The 16,961-nt window shown below is 34.7% G+C and overlaps 4 protein-coding genes across 9 annotated transcripts; 2 read left to right on the forward strand and 2 right to left on the reverse strand.

Moving 5' to 3' along the window:
* Positions 1–27: 27 nt before the first annotated feature.
* Positions 28–2,111, reverse strand: LOC136341368 (putative ribosome-binding factor A, mitochondrial). Of its 2 annotated transcripts, none has more exons than XM_066286278.1 (7): positions 1,792–2,111; positions 1,540–1,732; positions 1,003–1,171; positions 811–929; positions 575–685; positions 357–527; positions 28–303 (listed from the first exon to the last, which is right to left on the reverse strand). In XM_066286278.1, exons 1-7 carry the CDS (start codon positions 1,905–1,907, stop codon positions 121–123), a joined length of 1,062 nt encoding a protein of 353 aa, XP_066142375.1. In that variant the 5' UTR covers positions 1,908–2,111; the 3' UTR covers positions 28–120. The 2 variants fall into 2 exon arrangements, with proteins under 2 accessions (XP_066142375.1, XP_066142374.1); XM_066286277.1 differs by having other exon boundaries at positions 811–953; positions 1,792–2,107.
* A 136-nt stretch (positions 2,112–2,247) lies between these two features.
* On the forward strand, positions 2,248–13,101 carry alt (aluminum tubes). 4 transcript variants are annotated; one of them, XM_066286263.1, is made up of 18 exons: positions 2,248–2,438; positions 3,678–3,881; positions 3,933–4,133; positions 4,259–4,411; positions 5,419–5,701; positions 6,024–6,044; positions 6,264–6,394; positions 6,457–6,795; positions 7,329–7,460; positions 7,511–7,636; positions 8,594–8,848; positions 8,905–8,982; positions 10,511–10,741; positions 10,794–10,910; positions 10,982–11,080; positions 12,419–12,571; positions 12,633–12,701; positions 12,757–13,101. In XM_066286263.1, exons 2-18 carry the CDS (start codon positions 3,684–3,686, stop codon positions 12,769–12,771), a joined length of 2,601 nt encoding a protein of 866 aa, XP_066142360.1. In that variant the 5' UTR covers positions 2,248–2,438; positions 3,678–3,683; the 3' UTR covers positions 12,772–13,101. The 4 variants fall into 4 exon arrangements, with proteins under 4 accessions (XP_066142360.1, XP_066142361.1, XP_066142362.1 ...); XM_066286264.1 differs by having other exon boundaries at positions 3,933–4,124; XM_066286265.1 differs by lacking the exon at positions 4,259–4,411.
* Positions 13,102–13,255: 154 nt separating this feature from the next.
* RpS25 (ribosomal protein S25) lies at positions 13,256–14,323 on the reverse strand. Its single transcript, XM_066286285.1, has 4 exons — positions 14,226–14,323; positions 13,820–13,912; positions 13,578–13,761; positions 13,256–13,392 (listed from the first exon to the last, which is right to left on the reverse strand). The coding sequence occupies exons 1-4, from the start codon at positions 14,226–14,228 to the stop codon at positions 13,313–13,315; spliced, it is 360 nt and encodes a 119-aa protein (XP_066142382.1). The 5' UTR covers positions 14,229–14,323; the 3' UTR covers positions 13,256–13,312.
* A 644-nt stretch (positions 14,324–14,967) lies between these two features.
* ZnT86D (zinc transporter 86D) lies at positions 14,968–16,820 on the forward strand. 2 transcript variants are annotated; one of them, XM_066286280.1, is made up of 5 exons: positions 14,968–15,453; positions 15,552–15,769; positions 15,827–16,079; positions 16,145–16,552; positions 16,609–16,820. In XM_066286280.1, exons 1-4 carry the CDS (start codon positions 15,267–15,269, stop codon positions 16,534–16,536), a joined length of 1,050 nt encoding a protein of 349 aa, XP_066142377.1. In that variant the 5' UTR covers positions 14,968–15,266; the 3' UTR covers positions 16,537–16,552; positions 16,609–16,820. The 2 variants fall into 2 exon arrangements, with proteins under 2 accessions (XP_066142377.1, XP_066142376.1); XM_066286279.1 differs by having other exon boundaries at positions 14,969–15,453; positions 16,145–16,820.
* The last annotated feature ends 141 nt before the right edge of the window (positions 16,821–16,961 follow it).

Here is a 16,961-nt window from a genome sequence, read left to right on the forward strand (position 1 = left end):
TATCAAGCCTTTTACAACACCAAAATATTTAACTGTCAACCATTTACTTCACTTTGCTTTTTTCTCTACATGTTGAAGAAATATTAGAATTGGAAACCATAAAATAATAATGATTTATTTTCAACTATTTTCACTTTTTACTTCGTCCTTAAACTTTTCAGTATCTTCAGTAGTGAAATCCTCATATTCAATTTCACTCTCCATTTCCAACCAATGTCTACGTCTCTCAAAACACTCCTCCTCCAAATACTCTCGATCGGGCGTCCATTTTTTATCCAGTTTATACTGCTTTGCTTGTAAAATCTACAGAAAAAATTCCTGAGATGTGAAAAAAATGAATGTGAGATGTTCCGCACCTGTCTTTGACGCAAAAACGTCTTGAAGGCTTTCCTTCGCTCCTGCACAGAATTGAAGTTGACAGGGTTTTTGTTATTGGACTGTGTGCTCTTGAACTGACTCCACTGAGTCCACTCTTCTTCATTAGTAGTTCTATGAAAGGCCTTTGAAGTTGTCATTCCTTTTCTGATCTAAAATATCTTTCACATATTGACGACACACTATATACTCTACGCACCCTCTTGAGAATATCAGCATGATCAAGTCCTAATACATTTTGAGCCATTGTGGGCAAGTCATCAGAAGTACTGTCAGTTTCAATGGGTCTATCTATTATTTGTAATTTAGCCTAAAAACAGGAAAATTAAAATCAGTATTATCCATTACTTTGAAATTTTAAAGTTCTAGTTAAATATGTCTTATATAAACCATTTTTTTGCAGGGGTACTTTTTAAAGCTCAATATCTCACAAACCTTAACGTCGTTTGTCAAAGAAGTCATAACAATATCAACCTCTGATTTGAAATTTTCAGCTATATCCGTGGGCTCAAAGTCTTCCCCAAAATCTGCTTTACTCAGGCAATCTTGCACATCTGATATTTTAAAATAACTTTTATCTAAAATAGTCAAGCTAAGACGGACACGCACAAAACAAGGGTATTTTACCTTTGACAAACTGTATTGTAGGTACCTTGCCCATCAACATCACCGACGCCAATTCATGGCTTATATAACCGGCATTTTTCTTCAATAATTGCGCGATTTCATCTTGCTTCTTTGATTCTTTGGTCACCCAGTATACATTCAGAATCTTGTAATCGGGGGTTACTTTTACCTGAAGAGTGTTGCATATTTTTATTCTTGCTCTTTAAGAAAAAACACAAGTTTCATACAGTCAAGAACACTTATTTTATACCTTTTTTAGATGAAACTTTATCCAAAAACCACCTTTAAAGATCTAACGGATATCATGATTTTAACCAGTTTTTGTGGATATTTATTGGATGTATTTGATTAAGTTTAAATAGCAGGTAAGTAGATTTAAACATTAAAGTAAAACAAACAAAAAATAAGTTAAAACCACTTAGGTACTAAGCTTAAAAATTTTTTTTTTACTCACTTTAAAATTGGACCATGCCAGTGTCATCTTCAGTTTGAATACAAAAAGTCATCTTTACAAATATTAAAATTTTGTTCACATACCTTGTTCACTTCAATACCATGTCCCAACAGTTCATTTGAATACTGCCCAGAGCTCATAATATCCGTAATATGTCTCATAAATAATTTGTTAAGCATATTACCTCTCCTCAAGTTTCCTGTTATCTTTACCTCTATAGGTTTCCCAAATGACATTGATATGGATGGAAGAAGTGGCGGCTGTACATAATACTTCCTAGCAAACCAACAAGAGCCTCAACTCGAGTTTGTAAGTAACTAAGGGTAAATACATACTTTTTTTTGTTCTGTCCCATTATCTTTTGCATGACTTTAGCAGGCTTAGCATGAAGTTTAGAGCTGGTATGCAAAGAGCAACCGCATTTTAGAAAAGAAATATTCGATTTCAACATGAATTTTTTGGTTTTTTATCACAATATTTTATGAAAGTTCTCCAAATCACCTTCAAAGCTTGCCAAAGTATTTTGAAAATGTTTAAATTTTGGCACCTCAATATACAAATGAAATATAGGGTTATGGGAGTATTGTATTGCTGCGTTCATTCTGAACGAGCAATAGGTATGTTCACAAATTTACAACGTACTCAAGAATTGATTATGCTTCTCTTATTTTCTATTGTCACAACATAAACAAAGACACATATAATTGAACCTCCAGGATATAAAGACTTTTTTGTTGGTTTTGGCGCCATCTTATGGACGCATCTTAGTGTGTCTCCAATTTGATGACACTCTGACACTGACTGTCAAAAACACCAATAAAATGAAAATGTACTTCTTCCTCGCATCAAATTTTTAGCAATTTCGTGGAATTTTGTTCAGTATTCTCGTGTTTATTTTCGTTTCGTGATAATTGTGACGTTAAATAATTCATACAGTAATTGAACAGTTTCTTTATACTATTCCGACGATTCTGGGAAACAGGTAAGAAGCCTCTAAAACAGACAACATATAACTTCCAAATCGGCCTCTTCTACAGGGGATTCCATTTGCTACGTGGCCGGTTTTTCTTGAATTTTTATAGCTTGAAAAAGTACGAAATTCCTGCGTTTTATCTTTAATGAAATTGCTCTACGTTTAAGAGATAATACTTGCTTAAATGTGGATGTGGGTGATTGGATTGTTTGCTCAAACCAAGCTACTAATTGTTATCTTTATAGCAGATTTAAAATTTTAAGTGCTATATCATTTTAGTAGAATTTTTTTGCTTTGAACTAAAAACATACATAAGTTGAATTGAATTATAGGGTGTGGCTAAAGTATTTATTCAAAAATGTCACTAATTTGCACCCACAGTTGAGTTTATAGGCATTGAATGTAAGATATTTTGGTAGTGTTAATACCTGAATTCCTTAGTGAAACCATAATTTTACAGTGACTTAAAGCTTTTTGAACTTAGTCCTTAAATTGCTCATTAATATTTAGTTATTTTTAACCAAGGGACAGAAAAGAAAATCAGAATTAATGTACACGGTGCATAGAGTTTTAATGCACAATTTTAATCATTCAGTCCATGTCCAAAACCCTACTAGATTGCTATATAAACATATTCAATATCATAAATATATTTATAACTCCTGTAGATATTTAAATGAAATTTAAGGAAACTCCCTTAATCAGGCTCAAAATCTCTCTGTTCCCATTCAGAATAATAGAAAACACAATTCAGAAAACAACCATTAGCAATCACATTTAGTAAAGTACTCATTTATCTTTCAAGATATCTTGATTGCATCTTATTTAAAAGGTCATTGCATTGCATTGCATATTATTAGTATTTTTCTCAGAATCACTAACTTGCATTGAAGTGAATCTCATTTGAATAAGAACACAAGTATTTCTGGTCTAGTAAACTTCTCATTATTTGACTAATTAAGTCATTATCATCCTATTGTTCCATAACAAACTCTGTTATCATGGGTTATCTATAAAATGTAATTGATTGGTGTTCCAACTTAAATGCATCTTATTTTTGATACATATAATCTCCTACAATGAATTAGTTCAGAAAACAGTTGTGTCAACATTATAATCCACGTGTAATTCATTTGCAAAAATATTTGCTATAAAATGCTTATGAAGCAAATATCCACATTTACTCATAGATAATTCCATACGCAGACATTTCTTTAACAACAGTTAAATTGACAATAATTTATATAGATCATTATGGACCTCACAACTCCCTTAATCTTTGCTTCACTCTTCCTATTCGCATCCGCGTCTCTTTTTGTCGTTTACAAATATGGTATCAAGAAGAAGAGCTATGAAGAAGTATTAGCAGAACACCGGAAGCAGGCCAGCGCCCTACTGGGTCCTCGGCCGAAGCTCAAAGAGAAAAAGAGCAGCAAAAAAGCAGCCAAGAAGGTTTCTTTTAGTGATTTGTTTCGGCTATCTTATTTTTAAACGCCTTTGTAGCTCAGCAAAGAAAAAGCAGCTGCAGAAAGTGAGGCTGTTGAAGAGGTGAATGAAGCAGTGGCTAAAAATGAGTTGGAAAATGCAAAGGTGGGTAAAGTTTTGAACACCAAACTTGGAAAGATGCATGTGGACTTTAAGGAGGAGCCTGAAGAAGTTCCTAAGGAGGTGCCTGTTGTCAAGGTTAAAGAGATGGTAAGCAAGGTAAGTTTTATTATTTATGAAGAGTATGGTTTGTGAGGGAATTGTCCTGGTTGGCTCTTTCATTCCTTCATTTGCATCACTTCCAAAAGCATGAATGTTTTGGCTGTAAATTAACGCTTTTGCAGAAGCGTGGCAAAAAAACGCGTCCCATTCTGGTCAAAAAATCTTCTGATCCAGAAATAGTGGTTTCCTCTGTGGAACCTTTGCCCGTGACCAATCATTTCGAAGAGATTCATCCGAAGGATGAGTTTGAGCTGTTGCGTTCGCGTTCCAACAGTGTAAGTTGAAATGTGTTGTGCTCGTTCCTTGTCAGTAGTCGTTATTACCAAATTGCTGCAAATCTGTAGTGTAAGCAATTTTTGTTGAGTTTTGGTCGTTTTTTTCTGTGGTTTAAGGCTAGTTTAGTTGCGGTATATGGTTTTTTTATTTGTGGGCAATGTAGAAGCACAAGATAATCAGGTTTGAGATCTCAGAAACTACACAAGATTTTATAGTTTGACCTAAATTGTATGCGAAGTACTTACCAACATAATTTTTTGAGTATTGCGCAACTTCACTACAATTTACCTACAACTGACCGTTTTTCGGCGATATTCAATTATAGACCTTTATATAGAGTAGTTAAAATTTCAATAGCCCTTATAACTGTTATCATTTTTGAGCCAGATTCTTTAAGCTCTCAAAAAGACCATCAATCAGGAGGTTTTCCGGGGCGGTGATAAGCAATTGCCCCATGAAAACAAGCGCTTACTCTGATGTCATTCTATTGATCTGCAAGAGATGCTTCAACTTTACGATGTTAAAGCACGGCTTTGACTCTAATCGGCAGGCCCCATTCTAACCAATATCCTTATATTCACCGAAAATAGATTATATCACCAATAACTTCAAGATTTCCTAATATACTTCGATCTTCATAAAAAAATTATAACTAACACAAACCTTAAATATTCTCATGGGAAAATACATGCAAAAATTATCAAAAGGAGGATAAAAAAACGCTACTGGATATTATCGAAAAACGTTTTAAAAAATTAGAACTATGTCACTGGTTCTGGAATGACCAAAAAAGAGAGTCGCTCTTAAACTGAAAAAGTGTATTGAACATATTTTGCTTGGAGAACAAACTTTTTGATTATTTGAACTTGTTGATGTACGTTTTTTAACATTCAATATTTCCTTTTTTTTTTATTTTAACACCAACTTTAAATTAATATGTATGACGAATTTTTAAAAATCACACAATTGGGACCTTCTGATAGTTAATGTTCTGAACCCTATACAGAGGGAAGAAATCAACTATAAAACTGAAGCCCTAAAGGAAGAGAAAAAGGTGGAAAAATCTTTGAAGAAGACCAAGCATCAAAAACATCAGTCTGAAATGCAACTGCAGCAGTTAGTCAAAAATCAAACATCTGAATGCGCCCCTGTAGTGGACAAGGAGAAGGCTAAAGAAGAGAAGGTTGTAGAGAAAACCACAATCACTGCGCATGTCCAGGAGCCAACTAGTGGGCCTACAAAGGAAAAAAAGAAGAAGAAGGGAGATAATAATTCCAGGCAACAATTAAGTTAGTAAACTTATTATTTATTTATTTATTTATTTAATCACTCGATTTCATTTTTATTATTGCCGTTTTTTACACTGGGTGACAGGCATTAACAAAATGATATAGTTTTACTTATTGCAATTATTTGTAATTGAGATAGATTTTCATTAAAAAACTACACTTTAGCCCTTCAAAAACATTGGAAATTGGTAGGTAAATTATAGTTTGAAAAGTATAAGAGTCTCATTGTTAGTCGATAATGGTGACATAGTTAGAATTAGGTAAATAATTAGATAAGTAAACGTACGCAGGCCTAATATCTTGATACATCTTAAATTTGCAGTCTTCCGGGAAAAACAACGAGGTATCTTCAATTTTAGATTTATTTTCTTTAAAAATACAAGCGTACACACAAACTATTAAACATCTTTTAATAATTTTGGGAAGTCTCCCAAGGGCCATTTTTACCCGATCCTGGGATACACAAAAATACCAAAACCTTAATTTAATCAGAAGTTTTACACTCAATTCTCAAAAAAAGAAAAAATCCTTTTGATATTTGTTAAGATAAATTTATTTGTAGTAGCTGAAAGAGACCAACTCATCCATTCAGTTCGGAACGCAGAATTGTCCCGAACTGAGGTGCAACTCCTCATCGACCTCCTCCTCAATAAACAACTGGAAGCACCCGCCATAATCGATGAATGGAGTGAGGTAACCAATTCGCTTCTTGTCAAGCTCCATCAGATGTATTATATATATATATATTATTTTAGGGCAAATCCGATCCTGTCCAGAAACTGAAAAAACAGCTGGCAGACAAGGAAAAACAACTCGCAGATGAGCAGGAAACCCTTACAGGAGTACAGGCCAAGCTCAAAGAAGTGCGCAATGAACAACAGGCCGAAAGAGCGCAATGGCAGCTCAAAGTGCGCACAGCGGAAGAGTCAAGAGTGGAATTTGTGGCTAAGCATGCACAGCTGCAGCAGAAACTGCAAGAATTCGAGGATTTGCGCAACAGGGACATTGTGAATTTGCAGAGAATCGCTGAGGAAAATAAGGCGTTACAGATCCAGAGAGGACAGTTGGAGGCCACCTTGATGAGCTATCAGGAGGTATGCTTCAAATCATTATTTTTTAAGACATTGATAAAAGACTGTTTGCGGATCACAAACCTGATAGTAATGGTCTCTTTCCGCCAAAACGTAGAATTTAATGTTTTACTATATCTGAAAAAGATTGCAACGAAAAATACATTGAACGTATTTGGAATTTAAAATGCCATTCAAGTCCTTTCGAAATCTGGCACAGAAAGGAATTACTGAGATGTACAATTGTACTTTTTTAGTACGAACAAATACTTTTCTCTGTAACTTTGAGAAGCTCCATCGCGTCAATACTAGAAGTGTGAAATTCGACTTTTTTGCATTAACGAAGATACTTTACCGTTTTCCTAGACTTAGTTCAAATCGTGTGCAGTAAAATGTAAATTTAGTACAATATGGCGACATCACTGAAAAGCCCTCGAGATGGTTTTCATGTAACAAAATAGATATGGACATTTTTACAATTTTTCTATGCCAACAGACAATTTTATTTAAGTAATTTCTTAGCTCGAGTTAATGCTAAATTCATTTTTAATCAATAGACTGACTCATTAATTCACACGCTGAAAGCAGAGAACATTCACGTGACGAAACAGTGCCAGATGCTAACGCAGCAACGACAGGAACAGGACACCAATTATCAGAATTGTCTGTTGCAAATTCAGACCATGGAGGTGAGTTGAGATGTTGGGTGTCTTTGGAAGGGCTAATTGGAATGTTTCAGAGAAACCACAATTTCGCGTTGGGTGCTCAGCAGGAGGAACTGCGTAAGAAGCACGAGCAACAATTGAATAGATTGTCAGAACTGCATTTAATTGAGGAACAGAAACTTAAGGATATTATCAATGAGGTAAGTTTGGTATATGAAAATTTGATATTGAATTTATATGAGAGCTTTCTTATGTGGAATTATATACAATTGTAGAGTGTATGCCTCATAACATATCCATAAGAATTGAACATTATAGAGATATAATATGTCTCCGGCATAAGCCAACAACGAAATGTCAGTCAATCCGGTCAACGTCTTCACTTCGATGTTTAGATTCGTATCGGTATCGCTGCCTTTGTGGTGATAGAAATGTTTAAAAAGTATCACAGTAAAAAGCAGCCACGTAATTAAAGAGAAAAAAACGAAAACACAATCATTTTGCTGGTTAAAATTACGATTACTTACATGTTTTACCTGCAGTGGTCAGTTTATTTAGATTGTTATATCATTCTGTTTTCACTTAAGAATACAGTTGGTATTATCGGCTCAGTCGTTAGCCCACTAAAAAACCATAAAAAAATATTAGCGAATGCAGATCATCATATTCGTTATAGACGTAACTAAATTATGTTATAATATGGAAATGTATAATAATTTATAAATAAGTAAAAATGGAAAACTAATTTGATCCATTACTACAACTTATATCAGTAAAAATTCTGAATCGACGAGAGATCTTGCAAAACGCGGGACTGGCTCCTTCCACTTGAGCAGCTAATCTCGCAACATACTTCGTTGGTCTTTGTCCGAGGCATGTTATATCCTTCACGGTCCTTCTCCTACTTGCACAGTCTCTATTTTTTCACTTGAACTAGTGGTATCTATATGCAATTCTTATGGATTAAGTCATGCACTTTGTAGACCTACCACAACATTTAAAGAACATTATAACATACTTTCCCGACATTTTACCACTATAATTATTATAATTCTCTACATTTCTTCACGTTTTCTTTAACATTTCTTTGTCATGCGTAAACCGCAACGCTCTAGTTCGGTAATTCATAATTTCGGCCTAAAGTATTTCTCCTCTAGCTTCAACTCGAAAACCAGAAACTCCAAGAAGAAACTAACGACGTCCAAATCAACGGATCATCAGAAGAAAACAAAGAGCACGAGGTAAAAGTCCTCAACCTCACCAACGAACTTTCCTCCGTAAAGAGCGAACTCAACTCTGTTAACCAAAACTTCCGAGAGGCGGAGATGAAATACAATTCGGACATTACTACCTCTCGGGAAATGTGCGATCAATTAAAGAAAGAGTTGGAAGAGCAGAAAAACAAGAACGACGTAAGTTAACATTTGTGGATTTACCAGAATTTTTATATTTTGTGTGTCTAACGCAGGATTTGCGCAAAAAGAATTGGAAAGTGATGGAAGCCTTAAATGCCGCGGAGAGCAGGAATAAATTCACGAGCGCAAATGTAAGTTTGGTTACGTAATTGGCACCCTCAAGGTTCACTTTCCATTTCGATGATTTATGTGAGGACCATTTTTTTTTCTCTCAAGTTACTGTGAATTAGCAAACACAAATGAGGTCAGCGAAACATATTTTACTTAAATATTTAAACTACTTTTCGACATGGTCATCAAGAACGTTGAAGACATTTGTTTTAACAGGGTACAAGTTTTTCTATACCCTCTTCATACCAACTTGTCGCCTCTGCATTAAGCTAATGTGGCACACACCAATTCAATTCTTTATTTGTGTTGAATTACTATTTTCTCAGCCACGTCTCACGTCTGATCACAATCTTTCCCGAAAAATCTTCTTTCCGGCATTTCTGCAAAAATGAAAAGACAGAGTTATTTTAACTTTGTTGCAACAGTGTTGTAAAGAAATATCTTAGAAAAAATCAAAAGACAATTAAGAAATTATTAAACGTCGACTCTCGCAAATCCCATTGTTGACTTCATAGCCAAGTTTGGTACTAAAATCCAACCGGATGCGTTACCAAAAAATGGTGATGTACGTAAATACGTAAAGGGACATTACAATCTTTTAAAAAATAGTCGGGCTTATACAGCTTAGTCCATAATTCACGGCATACAATTACTGCTGATAGTTAATCAAGTATAAGGAACCAAAAGTGTGTGGAGTCGTTCTCGTATGAACAAAGTGTGGTGATTGCGAGAAGTGACTCATGATTTTACAAGAATAACCGTACGACCTTCCACTTCCAAAGGCGAGGAACGACTGACTGTTTCGTTATCAATAGCCGTGACGAAGAACCTCGAATGGCGCGGTTGTCACGTTGACTTGTCTTTAATAAGAGAGGTCTTAACATTTTTAAATCGGATTTTAACAATTATATCATAGATTCCTTTTGCCATAATAATAATCAACTGCTGAGCCTACATAAATCTACACTAATAATTACCGAGAAAACTATTAATTAACATGCCAAACGATGTCTATAAATACGAGCCAAAATGTGAAAAACTGGCAACGACACACGACATCATGCGAGCGATCCCAGCTGATCCCATGGCAAATTTCGAGGTTGCCACGTTGACTTAGTTTTAAAAATTGCACCAGAGATCCCTTATGGAATATTCTTGTAGGAAATAACCGAATTTCCATCAATTTAAACATTAATAATAGCCGAGAAAACTAATAATTTACGTGTTAAGTGAAGTTGGTAAATACAAGTTAATATGTGCTAAAGCCGGCAACGACGCACTAATCGATACAGGCAGTACCAAGTGAATGTGTAACGTCAGATAGGCACAAATAATACTTTACGCTTCATAGTGCGAGTTGACTTCGGTGTAGTAAGACGCGGATTTTAACAATTACACCACAGATTCTTTATGTTTTAATTATAAGAAATAACCGAGTTTATATAAATCAAAACATTAATAATAACCGAGATATGTGGTAAGTTCCAAAAAATATATGAATATTAAATTAATGCAAATGCTTTAGGGTTATTTTTCTATATTTTGCAGCAGGAACAAGACGGCCAAAAGGAGTTTATTCAGCGGCTGTTCCCGGAAATCGAGAGCTTGAAGGAGCTGTCTTCAAGGGGAGATTGGCAAGAGGAGTATGAGCGTGCCATCCGAGGGCATTTATTGCAGCTGGAGCAAAAGCCTTCAGCAGACGTTCCCGATTTGAGTGGAAAAAGCGTGGTAATGCTACACAATGAGGTGCAGCATTATAAGCAAATTATTGATGAAACTGTAAGAAAGACACTGCTTCGTTTTAGATAGATTATTATTTAGTAAATTGTAGGAGGGAATTTTAAAGAAACTACAGACCCACATAGAAGAGGAGGAGCGGAACTGGCGGAGTAAATTAGCTGAAAAAGACGCGGAAATTAAAGAGTTGAGAGACCAGTGTGTTTCCCAGGTAAAGAACAAGGGTTGCAAACATAAGCCTTATCTTTGCAGAAGCATTTATAACTCTCTGCTTTTCCTTAGAAACTCGACGCTGAATCGATCCCAAATGGCCCCGATTCGAACGGGCTTCACTTCGCGTACAAATGCATTGAAAAATCCCTTCCGCTTATTATAGACGAGGTACCTGAGTGGTTTAATCTCCGTATATTCGTGCTTTTGTGACGTCCATTATCGAGCGACAAAAAAATTCCCTGGTTTTCCACTCTAATTTGTGCCCATAGATGTTGAGAAATTTGCATTTTCGGCTGTAAAAGAGGGTGAGGTCAGCTAACACTAGTTCCTGTAATTTATCGGGCGTTTTGCTCCCTAAATATCAGGTAACGAGACGAAACGTTACGCAGATTTCTAAGCGAATTTCTCCAGGCTCTCTTCAAGGTTACAAATGCGTACAAAGGTAATTCACGGTTTCAAAGTTTACAAAGGGATGACTTATCGCTCTAGGTTTAACTTAAGAGACGTGCTAATTTTACATTAACAATTGAAACATAAAAGACAGCTTTTACATACATTTTTCGGTTCTTTTCAGTGCTCCAGTGACAAATAATGTTAAGGTTTTATTAACGAATTTCATTAACTTTTCGCATAGCTATAGCTACGCCACTGGACTTTATGTTAATAGATAAGACACTTTTAAAAGAGTGACGGGGAATTGATGCGGCGAACTGTTCTAAATAAGCGATCTCACAGGTGTTCAATCGAATTGTAAGCTGGAGTGTTAGCTGACCAAGGCAATCAAAATAATTACTAAGGGCTGGAACCGGATTTTGCCGATACCTATGGGCATATTGGCATAAATATCGATCCTCTTGAATTGAGTAGCCACGGCTGCCCACTACCTGTCCTTTCGATAGTATCAGCATCTTCGTGTATTTAAAAATTTATACTAATGAGTGACCTTGGGGTCTCTAATCATCTGTCTGTTACGTAATTTAAATGATTAGCTTCATGAAAGGTAACAATTTTAATCTTATTCAACGGGGAAATCTCACGTGACATTTTGCACGCAGCAATGCGATATCTACAATCTTAAGAATGTATTAAAAACTGAATAAATCTCAAGATCCTTATTAGTGTCGATAAAAATTGAAACTCTTCTTATCTTTTCATATTTTTAATATTTTTCTTATTAACAAAATAATTTAACTTTTCGCTAAACAATGAAGAATAGAACAATAATCATCCAAATATTAATTATACCGGGTGGCCAAAACTTTTGAGGTTGTGATTAGATATTTTGTTCTACTTTGACTTGTTCCACCACAAAACATAATATGAACGTCCAAATTGTGGGGAAAATATTAAATTAACAAAAATGATTCTATTTATAAAAATTAAAAAAAAAACTGTCGGCGTCAATTATCCACAGCTCGAACATTCTCGTCAGCACCTGAATCGTTTCTTAAAAAAAAATAATAATAAATAAATAACAGATGTGTTTATTCCAAAACTTCCTTGCAGCTCCAAGTTAAAGTGTTAGGCCTGGAAAACCAGTTGGCCCAAGAGCGGGCCGATAAACTGAGATTAATAGAAGAACGCCAGTTTGCGGTCGAGCGTCCGGAGGTCAAATCCATCCATGTCGATCCCATTTCAACGATAGAAAAACTATCGGACGTACGTTTAAATCGGTATAAATAGCCGTTGAAAGTCTATGTAATTTTGATTATTCATCTAGGAAGACGGCTTGATAGAACAACTCACGCAAGAGCAAACAAAAAATAGTGATGCGGGAATTTACCAAAATGTAAAAGAATGACGGGTATTCCATCCATTGAATATACTAATTTTCCTTTTTCCAGGGTGCAACGAGTTAATAATAACCGGAACGATTACGCTGAATCCCCGATATAAATTTAGGTGTATAGGAATTTTGTAATACTGAAATATATTTATTGTTACAACTTTTTGTACTATGACCATTCCTAGTTGTTTTTTGGTGTGCAATAATGTTTTTTTGTCGGTTATTATTTTTGTACGCGGCAGTATTTTCCCGGGAAGGCCTCTTCTATATTGTAACTTAATTTCGTGTATTTAAATATAATCGTAACGTTTGTAATATTAACTCAAACCAATCATTAGTATGGTTACTGTAATGTTTTTTTATTATCATTAGTTTAGGCAAATAAAATAGTCTCTTCAGTTGAGTTGAATATGAAGATTATTTTATAGGATTATGTTCAAATTATGATTGTAATAAATAAATTATTACGCATAGAAACACAATTTATTAACGACCTGAGATAAGTTGCATAACAGCGATGGAGGAGGGGGAGGTATTTTCTCTAATAAAATCCTCACTATATTTTTATTAACTTATTTTAATGAAGTTAATAAACTAAACATTAAAGATATTATTTAGGCAGCTGGATCGTCCCCTTTAGTAGTTCTGGTATAGATCAGCTGCGCACGATGTTGGACTACTTGCTTGATAAGTCCTGGAACAAATACATTAAATATTAAAACGTCAAATACTTTCTCTACAAAGATTTTTATTTATCTTTAAAGTCAGTCTCATTAAATCAGTTTTTTACTCTCATAGAGTTCAAGGTTACAGGTTTTCATCCTTTATTAAGAATCTTATGATGTAAGGCTCAAGCATAAGACAAACGCCAATTCTCACCTTTCTGCTGCAATTCGATCAACGCTCGCCTAGCCAGTGACCCCCTAACCTTCAACCTTTCAGAAACAACTGAAGGAGTAATGAGCTTGTATGAAGGTACTTCTTTATACAGTTTATCATAAGTGGCTTTGTCGAACAACACCTGATTGTTTAACTTGTCCCGGACTTTTCCTTTGGACCACTTCTGCAACAAAAAGTATAAAATAATAAAATACAAAGTACATTTTTAACACAAGACTTGCCTTCTTCTTAGCTTTGCCTCCGCCAGAGCCCTCCTTCTTCTTCTGCGTTTTTTGGGGCTGTTTTGAAGAGGCCTTCGAATCCTTTTTAGGAGGCTGTAAGCAAATTTTAATTAGTACTCATAACGAGTGCAGCTGGTGTGTGATATCGGTATCAAGGTAAATCAGACTCATTAAATCAGTTTCAATATTTACAACCACGGAGATGGTCTCAAAAATGGTTTTTCATCATATAGGACATGTGTAAACTCACATAACCTAAATGTTTGAAAAATCGGTTATATTATAGCTAATTGAATATGTTGAAATCCGGAATGATAGAAATGATTAAAATTGAACTAAAATCAAGTTTTAACTTTCGAGTTTTGATTAAAATATTGAAAAATGTGGTAAGAAAACATTCACTCACCATGTTGTCTTTCGATTGCAAAGAAAAAGGAGCGGATACAGGGTCGCCAACATAAGCTCGACAAAATCCCTATAGTTGCCAGAGAAGGTGAAAAATCCCTAGAATTATTATTGAAAGATTTATTCTAGCAGTGTACTGCGTTATCGATCTTTCTCACTCTATCCAGTAAGAAACAAAAGCACATGCTATATTTTGAAGTATCCCCTTGTATAGATGACGTCATGAAAACACACTGGTAACCTTTTTGACATTGTTTTTATATATTTTTATAAATTAGAGTGGAATAGTTATAATTATGTGGATATAACTATTAAGGATTGAACCATTTTTGTTAGTAATATATTTTCCTTATTAATCAATCTGTAAACAATAAAAATCCAATTTTTTTTTAAATGGTATAATTATGCATAGAATGGGTTTTAAAATGAAACATTTGGTGAATGCATTTGATATAATATTATTTATGTTTTATAACTCCCAAAATAACTATTACCTTGTAACGTATTAAATTAAAATATTAGCAGTGTGAGAATCGAAATGATGTCTGACTTACTTCTCTTTCACCTTCAAAAGCTTGAGAAAATTAGTGGTTTTGAAATAATGAAATGAATCCTTAAAATATCTACATATTTAACTTTATGGTACAACATGACGTGCTAATTTAGTTTTTTTTACATTTAACAGTTTACGTCGTTCAATCAACGTTCTGTCAATGCGTTGTCCATTTTACCTGTCTTCCGTTTGTTGACAATAATTGACAACATGGCAATTTTGTTAACAGCCGGTCTCGGCTGATTTATCAGTTTAATGGAAAAAAAACTAATTTTACTTATTAATTAATGAGCCTTAGTTCTCAATGCAAGTAAGAGACACTTCAGTACTTAATCTGTCCAAATAGATAACAAATGTAGCTAATCTGTTAGTTAAAATAGGCAAAAACTTCGTGTCTAGTGTAAGAGACACTTTCCAAAAAAACAAGGCTGTTACAATATGTTATAACAGATCATAGAGCTTCCAGATCAAATTACGAAAAACTGAAACATGTTGCCCCTTTCACATAAAGATACTTACCCAAGAGGGGTCTTGTCAAGACTTAAAGAGAAACTAAATGGTTACATTCGTATCATCTTTTCTGACCGCAATTCTAGGAACTTGTTTCTGTTTCTATTGTTGAATTTTTCATTTGCATTTGTCGAACTACTTTATGGCGTATGGAGCAACAGCTTAGGTAAGTATTTCTATTTCATAGAGAAAATGTAACAGCAAGATTATAATTTTTTTTCCTATAATTTCAAAAACCTTTCTAAACTAATAATTATTTCATAGGTTTAATATCAGACTCATTTCACATGTTTTTTGACTGCACGGGGTTGATAGCAGGGCTAGTGGCCTCAGTGATTACAAAATGGAAAGCCACCGACAAATACTCTTATGGTTATGTTAGGGCAGAAATTGTAGCAGGTTTTGTTAATGGTTTATTTCTACTATTCATATCCTTTTTTTTGATGTCAGAAGCCGTAGAGCGAGCCATAGAACCACCAGAAGTAACAAAGCTATGCAGAAAATTTATCTTAAATATTCAGAATGAATTAAAATTTTAGGTCAAACATGAAAGACTCTTTATAGTCTCAGTACTAGGCCTTTTAGTCAATTTAGTGGGTATTTATGCATTTCAACATGGTCATGGTCACTCACACGGAGGTGGATCCTCACATGGACACTCTCATGGAGGAGCAAATCATGGGCATTCCCACAATAACCATTCTCATGACCACGCTATTGACATTGACAACAATAGTGGTAATTCCCAGATTATGAAGGGTGTATTTCTGCATATTTTAGCTGACACTCTAGGTAAAAATTTGTGCCTATAAAGATTTCTTTTTTAGAGATGATTTTACAAATATAATTACTTCTAGGGAGTGTTGGAGTGATAGTTTCTGCGATCCTCATGCAAATGTTCGGCTGGATGATAGCCGATCCGATTTGTTCGATGTTCATCGCCATCCTCATCGCTTTGAGTGTATTAGCTTTGATCAAAGACTCGGTCGCGATTTTAATGCAAAGACAGCCGCACGCGTTAGATCATGTACTTCCACAATGTTACCAAAAAGTCATCAGTTTAGCCGGTGTTTACTCGGTGCAGGAACCTCATTTCTGGACGTTGTGCAGCAACGTGTACGTTGGAGCGATCAAACTCGAAGTGTCAAAAAACGTGGACCCGAAATATGTGGTGCAACACACGCAAATGATTTTTGCCTCAGTGGGGGTCAAGCAGTTGTATGTCCAGTTGGACTATACGCCCATGTGATTAGAGTTGTTGTTAGGTAGGGTTTTGTTGTAAATCGAAATTGGGGAGGTTATATAATGTAATTTATTGTAGATTGAGTTTTTTAAATATTTTCAGTCAGTCTCAAAGACACAAGGGTAAAGTTTAGGCATGATTGATGTCAGATGGACAGTAAAGTTGACTGTAGAGGTGCAGATGATAATAAAAAAGGTTGATTTAAGATGTTTATACAGAAAAATAGCATTAAGTGAAATAAGAGTTATGATGTCCGCTCTATTAAAATATAACCGTTTATACAGCAAAAATTTCATCTCTAATTTATTTCTTAAAATAGTTTCGTCTCATAAGATTTTTTATTGGTACATTTTAAAGCAATAATAAACGTTCTTAAAAACTATTTTAATGTTAAAGCATTTACTTTAATATAGAAATATTCTTTTATTTCA

This window comes from Euwallacea fornicatus, chromosome 10 (assembly GCF_040115645.1).
Source record: "Euwallacea fornicatus isolate EFF26 chromosome 10, ASM4011564v1, whole genome shotgun sequence".
Lineage (NCBI taxonomy): Eukaryota > Metazoa > Arthropoda > Insecta > Coleoptera > Curculionidae > Euwallacea > Euwallacea fornicatus.

Excerpts from the sequence above, each read along its gene's own strand:
- LOC136341368 (XM_066286277.1), bottom strand. The coding sequence starts at position 1,907 with ATGTTGAAATCGAATATTTCTTTTCTAAAATGCGGTTGCTCTTTGCAT. Across the intron at positions 1,733-1,791 it reads ATGGGACAGAACAAAAAAAA|GAAGTATTATGTACAGCCGC; the intron begins GTATGTATTTAC and ends TTGGTTTGCTAG. Across the intron at positions 686-810 it reads CTTTGACAAACGACGTTAAG|GCTAAATTACAAATAATAGA; the intron begins GTTTGTGAGATA and ends TCCTGTTTTTAG.
- ZnT86D (XM_066286280.1), top strand. The coding sequence starts at position 15,267 with ATGTTGCCCCTTTCACATAAAGATACTTACCCAAGAGGGGTCTTGTCA. Across the intron at positions 15,454-15,551 it reads CGTATGGAGCAACAGCTTAG|GTTTAATATCAGACTCATTT; the intron begins GTAAGTATTTCT and ends ATTATTTCATAG. Across the intron at positions 16,080-16,144 it reads TATTTTAGCTGACACTCTAG|GGAGTGTTGGAGTGATAGTT; the intron begins GTAAAAATTTGT and ends AATTACTTCTAG.
- alt (XM_066286263.1), top strand. The coding sequence starts at position 3,684 with ATGGACCTCACAACTCCCTTAATCTTTGCTTCACTCTTCCTATTCGCA. Across the intron at positions 7,637-8,593 it reads TTAAGGATATTATCAATGAG|CTTCAACTCGAAAACCAGAA; the intron begins GTAAGTTTGGTA and ends TTTCTCCTCTAG. Across the intron at positions 8,849-8,904 it reads AGCAGAAAAACAAGAACGAC|GATTTGCGCAAAAAGAATTG; the intron begins GTAAGTTAACAT and ends TGTCTAACGCAG.
- RpS25 (XM_066286285.1), bottom strand. Across the intron at positions 13,762-13,819 it reads GAGGCAAAGCTAAGAAGAAG|AAGTGGTCCAAAGGAAAAGT; the intron begins GCAAGTCTTGTG and ends TTTTTGTTGCAG. Across the intron at positions 13,393-13,577 it reads GATCGAATTGCAGCAGAAAG|GACTTATCAAGCAAGTAGTC; the intron begins GTGAGAATTGGC and ends TATTTGTTCCAG.